The 19,195-nt window shown below is 42.8% G+C and overlaps 1 protein-coding gene across 10 annotated transcripts in view; it reads right to left on the reverse strand.

The window, feature by feature from the left end:
* Positions 1–16,622: 16,622 nt before the first annotated feature.
* The window catches only part of CDCA2 (cell division cycle associated 2), a 49,853-nt gene continuing 47,280 nt past the window's right edge, over positions 16,623–19,195 (reverse strand). For all 10 annotated transcript variants that reach the window (XM_045055366.1, XM_045055368.1, XM_045055369.1 and 7 more), the window contains one exon: positions 16,623–17,958. In XM_045055366.1, the coding sequence (XP_044911301.1) occupies positions 16,760–17,958 (1,199 nt within the window). In that variant the 3' untranslated portion in view covers positions 16,623–16,759. The remainder of the gene's footprint in view (positions 17,959–19,195) is intronic.

Consider the following 19,195-nt stretch of genomic DNA (forward strand, 5'->3'; position numbering starts at 1 on the left):
GCTGGTACTGTTCTCCGCGTTGAGGCATGAGAGCACTGAGTCAGCCCAGCCCACTACATGGAGCTGAGGACCAGAGCAAATCGACGGCCCTCGATTGTTCCTAGAGCCTAGCCAGAGCCAAAGGCATGCCAACAGATGACATCTCCGGTTTCTAACCACCAAAATGTTAACCATATCGTCAGCACTCCCCGAGAAAATAAACCTGACTAAAGGTATTTGAAGATGAAGTGTTGGTTTCTGGCCAGCAACAAAGCTGTGCAAAAGGATTACGATTACTTTGAAAGAGAGTTCTGGAGAGCTCATCAGCAGTAGAATTTGTGAAAACAAAGCCCCTATAGCTCAGACCACAGAGGCATGTGACCGGTTGGCCCACATTAGCGCACACTGATCCAGGGGCCCCAGTAGAGTGGCTCTTGTTTTTCTTCCCCTCCCCCCCATTTTTATAAGAGAATGTGGCCAGCAATCTAGAACCAGGAACACTTGAGTGTAGTTTTGGAAAGAACACAGGGCTTCGAGTCCTCGGAGCTGGGTTCCAATCCCAGGTCTTCCACTTATTAAGTTCCTGCGGGTAATTTACTAACAAATTTCTGCGGTTACCACGATCTGCATGATGCTGTTAATAACATCTGCTTCGTGGGCTGTCTCGAGAATTTAGTGCAATATGTTCCGAAGCATCTGGCACTATGCCTGGCACATAATACGTGTTCAGTTAAAGACGGTTGGATCCTGATCGGAATCTGAGTCAGAGAAATGCTGTGGAACCGTGGAAGTTCCACATGAATTACGGCCCCTTCATATAATCATTGGGCCACGTTGTCTTGTGTGTTTAGGAGATATACCCTGAGGAATTTAGGGGTATAGAGGCATCATGCCTACAACCTTATTAAGCGGTTCAGAAAAATATATGTATTGATAGATAAATATGGATCTAGAGATAGATAAACAGATAGATAGATACGTAGATACATAGATAGATATAGATATTATCGTCCCCACATCAGGGTATTTTGACTTTACAATAGTGCAAAGGTGATATGCAGTCAACAGAGGCCACTTCACATTTTCGATCTGGATCTTTTCCTGGACTGGTGATAAATGGCATGATCCTGTCTCCTGATGTGGGGGCAGCCACAGCTCCCAGTCAGCCACGCCACCATGAGGGTGAGCCATCGATACACACCAGCATCCCTGTACCCATACAATCAGTCTCTCCTCACTTTCAGGACGGTACTCAATAACTACATGAGACGGTCAACACTTTAAGATCAAACAGGCTTTGTGTCCGATGATTTTGCCCAACTGTAGGCTAACGTAAGCGTTCTGAGCACGTCTCAGTTCGGCGAGGCCGAGCTGCGATGGTCAGTACCTCGGGTGCATTAAGTGCATCTTCCACTGGGGCGCCTGGGTGGCTCAGTCGGTTAAGCATCCGGCTTTCAGCTCAGGTCATGATCTCACGGTGAGTTCGAGCCCCACGTCGGGCTCTGCGCTGACAGCTTGGAGCCTGCTTCGGGTTCTGCGTCTCCCTCTCTGTCTGCCCCTCCCCTGCTTGCACTCTCCCTCTCTCTTTCAAGAATAGACATTAAAAAGAACAAAAACGAAATGCATCTTCCACTTAAGATATTTTCTGTTTAGGATGAGTTTATTGGGAGGTAACCCTGTCGTAAGTCAAAGATCTGCTTCTGTACAGACATAGATCTATATAAATACACCTATACATCTCTATCTGGAGAAAGCAGATATAGTAAAATACTAATGTTTGGGGAATGTTAGTGAAGGTTATTTGCGGTATTTCTGTCGACTTTTCCTTAAGTCTGAAATTTCTGTAAGTCTGAAATTACACTTTTACAAAGGCAAAAATTAACGTTATTTTCCTCAATCCCTATCACATGCCGCGCACTAAACACAGGACTTTACACATGATCGCTACATCATTCAATCCTCACAATTACTGCAAGAGAAAATGTTATTACTAACCTCATTTCACAGATGCAGCAACCGAGAGGTTCCCAGGGGCTAAGTAACTAATTCAGCAAATAACGGGGCACGAGATTCAAACTCCGATCTCACTTCAAATCCCATGTACCTTTTTAAGTGTATTTATTTATTTTGAGAGAGAGAGAGAGCAAGTTGGGGAGGGGGAGAGAGAGAGAGAGAGAGAGAGAGAGAGAGAGAGAGAGAGAGAATCCCAAGCAGGCTCCACACTGTCACCCCGAGGCGGGGTTTGAACTCATGAAACCGTGAGATCATGACCTGAGCCGAAACCAAGAGTCGGACGCTTAACCGACTGAGCCACCCAGCCACCCCCAAATCCCATGCTCTTGACTCACAGAGGTCCCACTGGCAACTGGCATCAAAGGACTAAGCAAAGCTTACAAAAGCATTAGGAAGCAGAGAGCTTAAAAAGCTTGAGATGAGTGCGTCTTGGGGTCCAAAGGCTGTTTGAAGCAGGTGGGTCAAAAGGGACACTGCCATCAGGTAAAATGCTGACCTTAAAGTGGGACAAGATTGTTGTCACCTGCATTTTAAATAAGTTCCCTGACTTGTTTAAAGTGGACCACACTTTGAGAAACACTGGAATGATTGCAGGGGACTCCTTAGCCGGCCCCTTAGCATCTATCATACATGTTCTGTGACCAGCAGTGAGCGTATTGCTGTGGTGAATATACAATAGACAGGAAGCCCAAGTGCCTGTCATTTCGAGAAGATTAGCAAATGGTTAGGTGAGGGCGCCTGGGCAGCTCAGCCAGTTAAGCGTCCAACTTTACAGCTCAGGTCAGGATCTCACAGTCTGTGAGTTCAAGCCCGGCGTCCGGTTCTCTTTTGCTCCTTTTCGGAGCCAGCTTCGGATCCTCTGTTCCCAATCTCTGCCCCTTCCCAGCTTGCGCTCTCCCGCTCTCAAACATAAAATAAGCATTAAAAGACAAGAACATTTTTAGGTGATAGGATATCCTACAACCCCCAAAAGAGAGGGAAAAGACCTTATCCCAGCAAGTGGTAAGCAGGGGGCTCCAACTCCCTGACCATCGGTTTCCTCATAGATAGACGCAAAGTGAGAAGGTTGGAAAAAATAGTCCCTGTTTTGTTTTTCATCTCTCTCATTCTGTAATGTCCTGTGTTTGTGTTATACAACTGTATATCTCAAGGCTTCCAAACAAGCATAAAATAATATATCTCGAAAAGTTTATAATTGACATTTTATGGTGTCAATTCCATGGCACACGTTACAGGTGAAATGGGGTCATCGTGAAACATAAAATTTAAAAAACATCCGTTCCCAATGCCCTTTGCAGAAGCAGGGTAGCATCCCCCAGACGTCGATACTCCCGTTCTTACCCCGAGATTTCTTGGAACCACTATCTGAACTGGAGAAATGAGTTGGAGGGACCCCTTAACCTTAGTCAGCCTCGCGGCTAAACTATATTTATGCTCTACTCACTGTCTGGTAATTAACGGCCGTTTAATGAACATTTCTTTTGGCACTTGCTGCCCCAAGCCGTCCACACGGGACTTGTGCCCGTTCCAAATCCTGGCCCTCTGGACAGAAATGGCAACAACTGCCCACAGCTCAGATAGGTTTCTTCCTGGGGATAAAGTGTGCCCAGCAGGATGGAAGAGTGTCTATGTAACTCAAACTATCCCCAGAACCTAATATAGGATGGACAAGACCCCCTTGATGGAAAGAAACTCTGTTCTTTGGCCAGACTCTGGGGGGGGGGGAACCTCTAGAAGCTTCCTCCAGTTTTTGGCTAAAAGGCACACCTGACCCCTTACTGTGAGGCCATAGGTGAATATGTTTTGGGTGATGAAAACATCCCTGTATTTGATTTCTATGGCTAAACACCAGGGAAAGGCTAAGAGTTTTGAATAAGATGATATAAGACTTTAGCAACAGCCAGTGCATTCCGTACAGGATGACACAGCCCACAACCTTGCTGCTTACATGCCCGCCCTAACCCTCATTTGATACAGAAACATCTAAAGCAGGAGTGAGGAGTACAGGAGGGGGGTGCAGTGGCTGGTGTCCTTTTGAGGACGTGTCGGACGAGGCTATGGGCTGAGGATGTGAGAGCAAGACCAAAAGTGGGAAGATGCCCCCACATGGAGCAAACGGGGCCCTCGTGTCTGTGATCCTGAGGCAGAGGACAGCAGCTCTCCACCGGGGGGCACTTCTGATAACATGAGCGAGTCTCGCACAGAGAAAATTCTCACCCGCAAATCATTGCTTATTTACAGCATTTTCATCGAAGGAGAATGGCATCGACGGCACAACAAACTCCTACGTCCAGCTCTGCCATTATAGCTGTGCGATCTTGAGCAAGTCGCAGGAGTCCCATAAAGTCTCAGCTTCCTTATCTGTAATGTGCGCATAGTAATGAGACCACGTAAAATGAGGGCCCCTGGGAAGACCCTACAGTGATAACACTGTGGATAAACACACGAGAAAGATGAGCTCCTGTAACAAGAAAAGTACAGGGGAATGACAAAAACACAAACATCTGTATTCGTTGATTTTCGCAGCAGCCACATAAAGCAGGTACCCATTTTGCAGATGAGGTAACTAGTGGACACTTCTGTTACTATTCAAACCACTTTTTTTTTTTTTTTTAATTTTAAAGAGCGAGCGTGAGCGAGGGAGAGGGGCAGAGAGAGAGAGAATCTTAAGCAGGCTCCACGCTCAGCGGGGAGGCGGAGGCGGGGCTCGATCCCCCGGTCCCAGGGTTCGTGACCTGAACCAAAATCAAGAAAGGGAGGCTCAACCGATGGACCCACCCAAGTGCCCCTGAGCACTTTACTTTCTCTAAACTTCTTACAGTTGACTCTTGAACAACACGGGGGTTAGGGGCCATCAACAGCCCCCTTCCGGTTGAAAAGCCATAACTTTTGACTGCCCCCAACCTCAACTACTAATAGCCTACTGTTGACTAGAAGCCTTACTGATCCCGTAAAGTCGATCGACACATATTTTGTATGCTATATGTATTATAGATTGTATTCTTATAATAAGGGAAGCTAGAGAAAAAATGTTAAAATCATGACATACATTTATTGCACTGTATTTATTGTATAAGTACCGTGCGCTAACCGATGGCACCGCTGGAGCTCCAGTACCGTATTTACTGCAAAACCCGCACGTCAGTGCACTCACACAGTTCACGCCCATGTTGTTGTTCAAGGGTCAACTGTAATTACAGATTCACAGGAAGTTGCAAAAATACTAGAGGTCCGTGTACCCGTTGGCCAGTTCCCCCCCATGGCGGTGTCTGACTTAAATACAGAGGCTGCGACTTCCTCAGGTGCGCGTCTGAGAAGTGGAACCGACCGAGCCCTCTGAGGCTGACAGTCGGGCGTGTGGTTGGGGCCACGGAGGGCCTTCACTGGGATAGAGGGATAAAGGAATAGATTTCAGTGCTTCGGGGAGCCCGCACTAATCCCCTGGTGGGAGACTTATGAGACAAGGCGGTAACTGAGGTTCGCTGACATGGTTAGAGCGTTTCTGCTTCGGAAAAGGAAACTGGCCCTACCAACCCGGTCGTCAGCGCTCCCGCCGGGGGAGACCGCCAGCTCCCTACACGGTCCTCTAATCTGCTAACTAGGCTCTGGATGCTGACTGGCTCCCAGTCACCAGCTGGGCATGTGGTGATGAAAGGCTTGCTGTTTTATCACCGGTCCCTCCGCTTCGTCTGCCCTCCATGCACTCTGCTTACCATTCCAAGTTACCAGGATCCAAGGCCAGCAGACGTGCATGGCCAATTCTACCCCGCCCCTTCTCTCCTCCAAACTTGTGAACTTGGAAAAGAAAAGAGCTCCCGCATTTTTTACTGCACTATTTATTGGACGGGAGTTATTTCATCAATCATAAACATCCTTCTCGGAGAACCGGTTCCCAGGAAAGGAGGAAACGCGATCCTTCTCTTCCACACGGATGGCTTGCAAGGCCACACTGTCCACACGACCGAGGTGATGCCTCCTGAATTCTCGACAAGCGAGGCCCTCTTTCCTGTGGGCCATGATGCCCCAGAGGCCAAAAGCCCTTAAGGAAAATTAAGTAGATCTAGTGGCTCCCTGCACCCCAGCTGGAGGCAAAGCCTGCTCGTTGAAGGGACCCCCTCTGGAGGCTGCTGTATCCCAGCCTGCCCCAGGGTCTGGTGCCATACCCTGTGGCTCCCAAAACTGAAGTCAGGTCTGGGTGATGGCAAAAACAAAGGATACTTGTATTCCTTAAAAAAATAGAGGAGGAATGTTCTCCCTGACCCCCGCTAAAACAAAAACCTTTACAGAAAAAAAAGCACCCTGCTCAGCTGCGATAAGGTGAAAGGTTAAATGTGGACAGAGTAGTAATATATAAGCAGTTTCTTAGTTTTCTGGTGGGAATACTTAACAACCTAAGTATGTTTCCCCAGGAGGTAATCTATTATATTTTGTCCAATTTCTTCCTCCAAGAACTGAATCAATTCATGATGTAATGCCCAGGGGAGAACAATCTTCTGGAAACAGAGTATCTTTCTGGGGACAGGGTTGAGGAAAACATCTTAATATTGTTACAGCTTTCGCCCGGCCATAACAGCCCTTTTGCTTGTGGACATGGCAGGGCACGAGCCAGGGAGGCAGTGAAATGTCAGAAGGACACAGGCCTGGGAGGTGCTCGGGGTATGCCCGGGATTATTTTCCCCTCTTGGCGAAGGACAGGATATAAATCCACGCAGACGTTTACAGGACAGCCGCAGGGCGCTGGGCAGATACTTCGGGGACTGGGTTGAGAGGGCTGCGTGTTCAAAGCGTTGGCATCTAAGCGCAGATGCGGTCCTGTCCTCTGTCCGGCGTGAACACTGTTTCTTCTGGCTTCTTTCCTGTTCCCGAGCCCCTCTCTCCGCCCAAATATATTACAGAAGAAACGGGCAATCAACACTCCTCATTCACTTAATTTGAGGAAGAGAGGTGCAAGTTTTGGTTATCTGTGAGATTCCGGATGCCTTCAAAACCCCATGGCAGCTACTGCTTTCAAGGGCTCTTCTAACTAAATTTTTACGAGGACAGCCAACAAGTACCCGAATGGCCTGACCTCCTGAAGAGGCCAGGTGGAAGACGGGGGAGGCAGCTGAAGGCAAGTGAAATGAGCCACGGGCCCAGCATCGGAAGGCCTCTGCTCTTTCCCAGGTCTGATTATTACTGGTCTCTGTCAGCGGAGAAAACCCCCTCACCTCTTGTTCATCTTCTTTATAAGACGGCAACATCATAGGTCTTGCCATGTACTTCGAAATCTAGGAGGATACCTCAGGAGGCTGTTTCGTATGTTCTACTACAGTGTGGGTTTAAGACAAAAATGTCCCACAGGGTGTTGAAACCTCGATTAAGGGTTATGAGCGCAAGTCTGTGGGCCCAGATTACCTCTATCTAAAGGAACGCTGGGTTCTGAGAGGAAAGGGAGCCGCGGTACACATTAAGAGGTTCAGAACTGAGAAATGTGTATTCTTGAAAACCTAAAAATAAGCTTCTTTTTCTAAAAAAAAAAAAAAAAAAAAAAAAAAGAATCCTTCAGCCCTCATCAGATTGAGGGGGGGGGCGGGGAGTAGAACTTCGATAATCAGTGTGTCCAGTTATGCCTACACTACCCAATGAAAGGACTCTATGCATCCACATTTAAGTTTGAATGCTTAAGTGGAAGAACTTAGAGCAACATTTAAAATAGAAAAGAGCCTTTTTTTTTTTTTTTTTTACCAAGAAGCTTGCATTCCATCCCCCTGTCCCCTCCCCTCTTAAATCTTAACCTCACATTTGCTTCTCGACAGCCTGAGAGCCATGGACCTCGTGGTCCCACTTACCCAACACAGAGGTCTTTCCTTTTCCCACCATTTCAGACACACTGCAAAACACTGAGCACCCACTCCTTAAAATGATTTATGTTCACAACATGCCGGTCAGGCTCGTTGATAGGGATATAGTTGGACGTTGCCGTGTTTGGGAAGTAGATATCTTTGCAGGAATGTGCAACGTTGGTAACTGGCATGCAAGAGGCAAGCAGCTTTTGTCTGTAGTGTTTACTGTATGAAAAGTTAATGGCCAATGAAATTATCCAATGGCTTATTTCCATTCGCACAGATGTCTGATATTGTCCAACAGAACATTCGATGAAAGTTTGAATTTTATACAACAAAGGAAGAACCTAAAAGGTGGACTGAATGAAGTCTTTGCTACCATTTTTCGAGGCAGACCGCCTGGCTCAAAAATTTATGTTTCCAGTATTTCTTGGTTAAGGCACAAACCAAGAGCCTGTTGGTCATGGGTGACCATAAATTTAAAGTTATTATTCTAATAAAAAATATATTTTGCCAGGGTCATGAAGCACAATGGTGCATTACAAAATGAATTATCTTGACTGTGCGGAGTACTTTGTCCCCACAGATCCAAAGGGTGGGAATACTTAACAACCTAAGTGGGGGTTGAAGTCAGTAAACAGTGTTGGAGGCATCATCATAAAGGAGTCATTGATACGCACCAGAATGAATTCTTTGGGGGCCACAGAAGGCTACCATCAAGGGGGTTTTATTGCATAGTTGCTGGGTCTGATATTCCTAGAATTCTCAGATTCTTAGTGGTCCTTCTAAATGTTTAAATACTTAAATTCAAACATTTATCACCCTTCAGGGACCTCTACAGAATTTATTTACATTTGGAGTTACAATTATCGGAGAGAAGTTCATTTAAAAAATATCAGCAAGAAAAAGTAGTCTATTTAAAAGTATTACTACAAATGCAATTACTTAACACAAATACCAAACATTTAAGAAAATGCCACCTGCAAGCTGTAAATATGTGTATTAATTTTTCTCCACGATATTTGCTTTGGCTGTGACCTATCCTAATATCCAGCTGAACAAGGGCTAAAAATTGTCAAACCAAATTCTTGTTTGAGAGCTGAGCTCTAACTATTGCCAGTTTGAGAGAAACACACATCCAGGTTTAGGGAATATGTTTTGTTTGTTTTGGCTATGACATAGGGCAGAACACTTTCCATCCCATTCGAATGCATTCAAGAGAGTTTGAAATATTGCACAATAAAAGTCATTCATTATATCTGTCTCCTTTCCCTTCCAAAAACAAAAATGGCTGCCCAGTTCCAAATCTACACAGGGGGCAGGAAGAAGGGAGTCACAGGGTCACTGGAAATCACCCAAGACTAACACCAGGTTTTTCAGGTTTGAGTTAGGGAATACTTCTGAAATCTTCATTCCCAATGTGTACTTAAAACAAGAAAAGACCGGTCGTTTTGGATGATTGGTTTCTGTTCTGAACAATTAGAAAACAAACACATTGTCCGTTGTTCAAATGTGAGGCATAAAATCACACACTTTACATCCAAGTGCCTGGCATCTGAACTAAACTTCCTTGATCCGAAAAATCCCTTTACTCTCTTTCTCTGTTAAAAGTTTCAACGGTTCGACTCCGATTTTACACTTAAAACAAACAAACAAACAAAACAAACAAAAAAAACCCGATTTCACTGTTTGGGCCATGCATTTGGAAGAAACTATTTTTGCAAACACCTGATGCTACTTAGCAGTTGTGTGATGTGCCTAAATAGAGAAAAAGTTGACATTTACTCCGTGTTTACCACGTACCACAACACTGGAAAATGTAGTTTGTTTTTAACAGCAAAAATAAAAACGGCGTGAACAAATTACCACATTTAACTGCAAACAAGTGGAAGAAATTTTTTTTTTAAAAAAAAGCAAATTTTAAGTGGGTAAATAAAGCCATGAGAATAAAAAAATTATTAGATGTAGTAAATCAATAGAACAGCTAGCTATCTGACATCTCAGAGCTTAAAAATTCACAAATACCCTTAGGAATTTGGAACTTAAAAAAAATATATATATATATATTTATGGAATTTTCTTAAATTATATCTAAAACCAAATGCCAGCTGTTTGCACCCCCACAGACCACTTTTATCACAGAGAATATAAATTAAACAAGTTATCAGACGTTATGTGTGCTGTGGATAACTGAGAAAAGGAAGCCCTAAGAAAGGCTGCTTTACAAACTGATTATTGGAAATTCTGGAAATCCCAACCCGCCCCTTAGAAAACGCAAACTTTTATTTTTCTTTAATGCACGTGCTCATTTATTTTCATGTAAGTGATATTTGCAATGCTCAAAATAGCAACACGTAGCAGTTCCAGAAAATACTTGCTTCTCAATATCCTAAAAATTTCCCAAGTCCTAGTAAATCTTAACATTAAGGTCACCACCAGGCTAAGTATGACTTTGGTTGAAGATGTGGGACAAAAATACGTATCAGGAGAATGTCGGTAATTGCTCATCTTCTCAGCAAGGCTATTATGTTACTTGTAGTTTGTATCATGATTTAACAACAACAACAACAACAACAACAAAGCGAAGCATCAAAGAATATACAAAAATGAACACACCAACCAGTGCAACGGTAGGCAAACTGGAAATTGTTACGCCACAGTCCATAGTCCATTCCAGAGCCAAGTTAAGGTTATGAAATTATCTCTAAATAAATTTAAGGCCAAAAACAAAAAAAAAACCACTTTTTTTTTTTTTGGTATGTACAATTATTTATTATAACTTAATTTCACCTCAATTCTGTTCACTGGATATAGGGCTCCAAGGCCAGAGTCAACCCTTTAGACACACTGTGAATAAATCTGGTGATACAAAAGAAATGCATACGCATTTACGAGAAGTTTCTTTAAGACCGTTATGTACATTCACAATTTCTTTTTTTTTTAATTTTTTTTAATGTTTATTTATTTTTGACAGAGAGAGAGAAACAGGGCATGAGTGGGGGAGGGGCAGAGAGAGAGGGAGACACAGAATCTGAAACAGGCTCCAGCCTCTGAGCTGTCAGCACAGAGCCCGACGCTGGGCTCGAACTCACAGACTGGGAGATCATGATCTGGGCGGAAGTCGGACGCTCAACCGACTGAGCCACCCAGGTGCCCCATACATTCACAATTTCTACCCTGAGTGTCGAATCCACGCTTTGTCCAGATTTATTCATAGCTTAGAACATAACGGGAAGTTAAGAAAAATACTAAAACAAACACGTGTATGAGATGAAGCCAACTTACACTGCCTCATCTCAGCCGACAGTTACAAAAATCACAAAACAATGACAATAATTACATTTGAATACAATATGCCTTTTTGGATCCCCATGCCTCTAAAACTCCTGTTAGTGAATTTTGCTGAAGCGTCTCTTCTTCCAGAAAGACAGCAAATGTGCCTGATCTCAAGTTGGTGCCACTTCAGGGTTGAGAGGACCAGGACGTTCCTTCGTAATCAATCACCTTGGACCGTACTTCAGCCCCTTAGAGAAAACTGAGCATCTTGAAGGCAGTGATCACACTAGAGATTAATGCCTGGCATACACATTACTGAATCTACAATCTGCCTACCTGGGGTGAGGTGCTGCAGGGAAATCTTCCCAAGTTACGAAATAATTCTCAAGTGTAAGGATAGTGACAGTTTTTATACTAAAGCCAAACTCAGTAAAATCCTTATTTATGAGAAGAAATGAAGCAGACGTATAATTTAGTAATTTTTAGCAAACGCTTTTGACCCTTATTTTAATTCCACTCACTTTGTTTTCTGGCTGATTTTATACGGTGGTGTTCAAAAAGAATGCTTTCTCAATGACTAAGTCTCACAGTGGTTCAGGGTGACCATCTTGCATCACGAACAGTAGCAAACTAGTTTGCAAGAACACTGGGATGAATGTATACGGACTCAAGGAGGTTGGTTTCCTTCCCACATTTCTGATAGCTTATTATGGATTCTTTGCTCCAAATGGCATTGCATGTCTGGGTATAATTGTAGGCTACAGGTAGAATTGGTAGGTCAATCTTTTGCTTCTACTGGCCTCTTTCACCAAAAGAAGTTGAAACATAAACTATGACAAAAAAACCCAAAAACAAAACAAAACAAAAACCCCACAAAAAAACATGGTAAGAGACACAAACGTAAAAAGCTTTCCATAGTAATCAAGATGTTGTGATGTTGGTTTTAGAACAGACGCACAGATCAATGGAACAGAATAAGGTCCGGAAATAGATCTACACATATAAGGTCAACCAATTTTAACAAAAGTGTCACTGAAGTACAATGAAGAATGCATAATCTTTTCACCAAATGGTTAATAATTTCCATTAAAAACAAAATGAAACAGGGGCGCCTGGGTGGCTCAGTCGGGTGGTTAAGCATCCGACTTCGGCTCAGGTCACGATCTTGTGGTTCGGGAGTTCGAGCCCCGTGTCGGGCTCTGCGCTGACGGCTCAGAGCCTGGAGCCTGCTTTGGATTCTGTGTCTCCCTCTCTCTCTGCTCCTCCCCTGTTCATGCTCTGTCTCTCTCTCTCTCTCTCTCTCTCTCTCAAAAATAAATAAACATGAAAAAAAATTTTTTTTAAAATGAAACAAAAAAACCCCTCACCTTACACGCTATACAAAAATTAAAGTGGATCTAATACCTGAGAGCTAAAACTGTAAAACTTCTAGAAAAAAATTAAAGAAAATCCCTGCGTTCTTAAATTAGGCGAAGATTTCTTACATAAAACACAAAAAGCATGCGCCATTAAAGAAAAAAAAAAAACACAACTGCTAACTTAGATTACACCAGAGTTAAAAGGCACTGCTAAGAAAATAAAGACAAGCAAGACACGGAGCGGGGGAAAAAAATATTTGCAAGACACATAGCCAATAAAGAATTTGTATCCAAATATACACAGAACTCTTTCACTCAGTAGGAAAACATCACCAGCTACAAAAAAAAAGGTGGGCAAGAAATGTGAATAGATGCTTCACTAAAGAGGATATAAGGATGGAAAATAAGCCCAAAAAGGGATGTTCTACATCACTAGTCGTTAGGGAAATATACATCAAGACCACAACGAGCTACTACCGCGCAGATATCGGAAGGCCTTAAATGGAAATGGCAGGCAACATCAGGTGCTGGTGAAAATGCAGAGCACCGAACGTGCTACAGGTGAGAATACACAGAGGTGCAGCCGCTGTGGAAAAGCCTGGCGGTTTCTCAAAATGTTAAATATATCCCAACCATACATGCCAGGAATCCCCACTCCTAGGTATTTACCCAAGAGGAATGAAAACATGTCTATAAAAAAAAAAAAAATCCACATGTGAATGTTTATAGCAGCTTTATTTGTAATAGTCTAAAACCAAACAACGCAAATACCCATTGACTGGTGAATGAGTAAAGAAACTCGGTACATCCATTAAACAATACTACTTAGCAATAAACAGGAATCAAGTACTTAGGACATCAAACATGGATGAACATCTAAAGCATTCTGCTAAATTTCCAAAAGGACAGATCCAAAAGGAGAGAACTCTTCTATCCATTTACAGGACAGTGTGGAAAAAGCAAAACTAGACAAAGGACAGAAATCCGATAAGGGGTTGAGGGAGGAGGACTGACCACAAAGAGGTAAGAGGAAGGTTTCTTGGGTGATGGAAGTGTACTGTTACTTAACTCTGGTAGCGGTTATATGACAGCATGAATTTGCCAACATTCAAACTGTGTATTTAAAAAAGGTAAGCTTCACTGCAGTTTACTACAGTTAATTACACCTCAATAAACCGGACTTCAAAAAAAATTCCTTCGGGGTGCCTGGGTAGCCCAGGTGGTTAAGCGTCTGACTTCGGCTCAGGTCATGATCTCACAGTTCGTGGGTTGCAGCCCCGCGTCGGGCTCTGTGCTGACAGACAGCTCAGAGCCTTAGAGCCTGCTTCCGATTCTGTGTCTCCTTCTCTCTCTGCCCTTCTCTCTCTCTCTCTCTTTCTCAAAAATAAAATAAACATAAAAAAAAAAGTTCTTTCAATCTGAAGCATGAATGAGGCATTCCTCACCCTCAATGCCACAGCTTACGTGCCAGTGGGGGCAGTGAGCGAAAATGGAAGCAAAGTGGCATTAAAGTGTCAGGAGAAGAGTCTAACAGAAGGTAAGGGTTGATGCCAAAATCCTTATAAAAGGACTTTAGCAGGTACGAACTACAGAACGTTAACTTGATGCCCATTTAGTTTTAATTTCAAGCAATTTACCTTACGGACGTTTTCACGCAAGCCCACTGTGGCATTATTTTCAGTAACAATAAAGTGGAGACAACTAGCATCCTTTAGGAAGCAGACGGCTAACTAACTAAATACTAGATATTCAGAAGATACAACTGAAGGAGAGCTAAGGATCTGGTTGAATACAAAAATTCAGCTGCAGAATGGCACAGTACAGCGAGCCCATCGGAAAACAACAAAACCTATACTCGTGTTTACACAGGCAAAGATCTGGAAGACTTAAGGGCCAGTTGTTAAGGGTGTTTACACAGAAAGCTGGGAAGAGGAAGGTGTGGCTGTAGGATGCTTGCACCAGGGGAATGAACAGTATTTAATTGCGTACAGTTCTCGACTTTCTTCACTAGACACATTGCACTCGCGTGATAAGAATGAGTGAAAATAACAGTTAAAGAGAAACACCCGCAACAACAATGAAGGGCTGCCTGGGCTTTAAAGGTAATGTATCCAGATGTCATGCTGCCATCTTCTGGAACAAACAAGAATCTACAGCAGCAGGGAAAGATTCACGGGCTTTTTAAGCCAAAATGTCAAGGGTTACTGCAGTAAAAGACAAGGCAAGGACAAACTACTGAAGCCCTGTTTCTGATTTAGCCATTAATGAAAGAAATAGCTAAAAACAAACAAGCAGGAACAAATACTTAACTTGAAATGATTAACTCCTCACAAAACGTAGGCTACAAATGAGACAGTGGATAAAATCAGTCCAAATTGCTTTGGTTTCTCAGACCTCTTCTTTTTTAGGAAAACTTCCTCTTTGTTATTTACAAATATCAACAAGACAGTCACGCTGAAACATTCTGAAGCCAACAAAACTTGTAAAGTATGTAGATTTTTAAATGGAGATGCTACAAAACAAGAATTTTACATTTGAAAACTCAAGCCAAAACCCGCCACAGATCATTAGCACATTTTGAGAAATAAAACAAAGCATGTGAAATTCTTCGAATTCAAATACAACAGAGATCATACCTACAGTAAAAAGGAGAAAATAACAATCAGTAGTTTTATAGCCTTCACATTTGACAAAGGAGAACAAGTTTTTAAAAACCCTTCACATCGTATGGTTCTGAAAGTTTTTTTTTTTTCTTTTTAAATTACCAAGACCGAAAAGCTTCATAAGTAGTAAGTAGATTTTTTGTTTTCGTATTTTTTGGTTTGTTTTCACTGGTAGAGATTTGCCAACCATACCGAACTATAATGGGGGGGGGGGAGGGGGGAAAGCCCATAAATAATTTATGTGTAAAGATAAAAGAATTTTTTAAACAATCCACCCTTTAGCAGAAGAAATTGGGGATCACTTTGAGTGTTAATGTAAAATACATTTAGTCTTTAGCAGCAGGAGTTCCAGACCTATTGGTGCCAAGAAGGTAACAAATAGTCTGTATCTAAGGCAGGGGAAATGGGCACTCAGCGGGAGCTTTCTTCCCTGTTGTGTTATTTATAGAGCGCTCTATTTGTTAACATGTTTCTGCTATCATGGAGAGGGAGAGTTTAATGATTTAGAGGATTTCAAAGACAATTGTTTAACGATACAATGATTTATGCGCACTCCCAAATTCCAGATATACAGCAATTTAGATTTTCAAACTGCTGTCATCAAAACAGCGGAGGATACTGCTGAAATGTAACTGGAGAATCCGAGACCAGGGATGGTACTCGACATCGTGAAATGCAGAAAACTGCTGGCAAAACACCACGTTAAAAAAGAAATCGGCCACCTACCACCATGCTTCATGTTAGTAAACAAATTTTCCAAGGCCCTTTTGTAGGAAATTTCTAGATTTAAAAAAAAAAAAAAAAAATTTTTTTTAATGGAGAAGCATGAATTAAATACCAAATTACTAATTTGGGATTTCTTGGAATAAATCCTAAATGTGACTAATTGGAATGATCTGGAGGATGATTCAACTATACTGCTCTATTCTCCCCCAAAACCAATCCTGCACCTCCGGCCCCACAGGGCATGTAAGAATCTTGTTTGAAAGACAAAATATTTTCACCTTAGTTATTTATAGACTATAAATTCAGTTTATAATGTTTGACTTGTAATATTCTGGTTACTAAATGAATTTTCCAATTTTGATGTTAACCTATTAATATAAAAATATTCATTTGAGATAGACGAAGCAAGTCATTAAAGCTTCTTAATTTTAAACCAACAAAAAAGTCTTATGATTTCCATCTTCCCTAATGGATAAAGATTTTTAACCAGCTTTTTCTGCACCATTTTAAAAACACATCTTTTCTCATTTCCTGGCAGTTTTTAACCTTGTATCACCCTTCAATTTTCATAAAATTCCATTTATCAATCTGTTTTTTCAGGTCTTCTCATCTAGACACAATGAGTCAATTTCAAGAGACAAATTTTGTTTCCCAACAGAAACAGTCAACACGGACTAGCGAGAAACCTTCAGCCAACATGTGCTATTTGGGGAGAGAAGAACAGATTTAAGAGAATGTCTTCTTTTTGAATGAAGAAATCCCACTTACTTCTACTTACAGAGAGGTTCAGGTCAAATGATTTTATTTGAAACTTTGAACAGGGGAGGAGAGGCGGGGTGAAAGAAATGTTCTGAGCATGGGGGGGGGGGGGGTTACCTTCTCTGCGGCCCCGAACGTTCTTCAGGAAATGCCAGTTACCGCGTTAGTTCCCGACGTGCCCGACTCCTTGGACGTCCCTTAGAGAGCTCTCTCGGCTCTGGGGGAGAGAGCTTCTTCTCTTGCAGCATTTTGCCAGAATGGGACCTTTTGCGTTCACGGGTGCGGACGTCCACAAGCTCTTCCTCCTCCTCCCAGGTAAACTGGCCGCACTGGCGGCCAAGCCCTCCCTGTCTTTACCCGACCCGGGGGGTGCCGTGCTCGGGGTGTGTCCAGAAGACCTGGGGTCTTTACAGAGGGCCACGCTTTCAAGGCCTCTGCTGTCCACTGTGCATATTGTTCTCCTTTTCATTCTTTGGGAAGTGCAGGAAGCGGAAGGAAATGGAAGTGAGATCCAGACGAGCCCTTCCTCTTCCAGATCCTTCTGCAGCCTGGTGCTCCGTCTTACTTTTGTTTCCCTACTCGTTCTCTGAAAGGTCTGCTCTATGGAGTCAGATAAATCCTTATAGAGTTCAGAATTTTCTAAACCAATTTCTACAGGGCTGCTCACCAGGTAGGGAGGTTTGGGATTTCCGTTTTTTTCCGAATCGAAACTCTGGCCGCCAGAGTAACACATAGAGCGTCTTCTATGCTTCTTTCCTCCCCCGTTCGTACCAGTGCTTTCACTCTCTGCGCAGCTGCTTCCCGAACCCTCGCTCGGATGTGTACTTTCTTTCATATTGTCAAGGAAGACGTCTTTTTGTAAGCCAGACATTACACGTGTGGTCGGCGGTTTCCCTTCTGGAGCTATGACAGAGTCATCCTGCTTTTCATACTTTATGTTCACATCTTCTGAAATTTTAAAGATCTGAAAAAGGTTTTCCACATTTTGGCCAGCGGCAGCCAATTCCCGGGACGGCAGGATAATACTGGATCCCGCATCATCGGATGCCGGGACCTTTGCGGTCACAGAATCACAGGAAACACGACTGCTCTCATTCTCGGAGCCAGCTTTCAGGTCATTTTCACTTTCTGACTTAATTTCCGCTCTTGGAAGAGTTTTATGTTTACTAGCTTCTACGGTATTTATATCTAAATCTTGCTCTAAAGTAGCGTTAATAAGCTGCGAGGAACGTTTGGTGTGAGAGCTGCAGAGTGCAGACAGATCGTACTTATTAAAACCTTGACTCATCTGCAAATCTGGCTTCTGAGGCTTCCTTTGAGGAAGCTTTGCTTCTTGAAGTTCACCACTGGAGTCGAAATCATCTAGGGGTGTGGAAATAAGTTTACATGTCGGGGGGGAAAAAGTAACAGTGGAAATAAATGTTGACAAATCAAACAGGTGCCATACTGTATTCTGTGTTTTAAGCTTTCAAAACTAGCAAGACATACAAATGCGACACTGTACCTGCCCCCATCTGGCATCAAGCTTTTTCTCTTTCAGTTCTTCCCCAAGCCACAGGTTAAGAAAGTATGTATTTAATACGTGAGTGAATAAAGTACATGACCTCAGACCATGAAAATGAGAAGTGTATCTCAAATCGCTTCCTCTATTCTAATGTACTTTCCACACTACAAGGTCAATTAGCATGAGGCGGCCATGTTTCCCATTTCCCGAAAAATGAATTACTGAAAACGGGCACCGCCATGCTTCTGAAACTTTTCTAGTAATGTTTCCCTTGAAAGAGAGGGAAAAGAAAACTTGGAATTTTGGGAGCGTTGAGGATTTAGCTAGAAGGGTACTTTTAAAGACACTCAGGTCTTATGCCCTGTGTTAAAAAAATTAATAAAAACACCGTACTCTCAAATAGCACTGTTTGTTACAGTATTCTACCTTCCACCTCAGTGCGACTAAAAGTCATCCTCCAGGAAGATATGCCACGTGGAGGGTGTCCTGCATTTGTGGCGCATTGGGTTACACATCACACAGGTGGAAAAACATCATCAAGGTTTTAAAGCTATGGAACACAGCCGAAATAAATTCAGGCTTTCAGTATTCTAAACTTCAGTACTATTGGATGCCATCTCTCTTGTTATCTCAGGGAGTAAGGGTTTTAATTGGCCAGCCAAATGAATGTAAAAAATGTTTTAAACGAAACTCAAAACTGTTAGTATCTATAAAACGTCAGCTGAGCCAAAAAGCTAAAAGTATTTCAATTTGAAAAGGTATATATCCAGGACATGGGTACTCAACATCAGGTCACAGAAGCTAGAGATTATCGTAGGGTCCACTCGGTGGCAACCAAATCATGTCAGTTGGGCTCTTTCTACAACTTTAAAAGTTGAGGTTGATGTATTTTTTCATGAAACTGACAGACTAGAGAAGAAAGGCGGGGGAGGGAGGAAGAGAGAGAAAGGGGCAGGGAAAAAGGGACAGGGAGGGAGGGAAGATTTGCTTTCAACCCTTTCAACACATGATACCACTGGTTATAGACAAAAAAAAAATGCTTCAGGTATTTTTAAAAAGAAATGATCTAATAAGATTCTAGACAGAAAAGCTATA

Source organism: Felis catus, chromosome B1, assembly GCF_018350175.1.
Source record: "Felis catus isolate Fca126 chromosome B1, F.catus_Fca126_mat1.0, whole genome shotgun sequence".
Classification (NCBI taxonomy): domain Eukaryota; kingdom Metazoa; phylum Chordata; class Mammalia; order Carnivora; family Felidae; genus Felis; species Felis catus.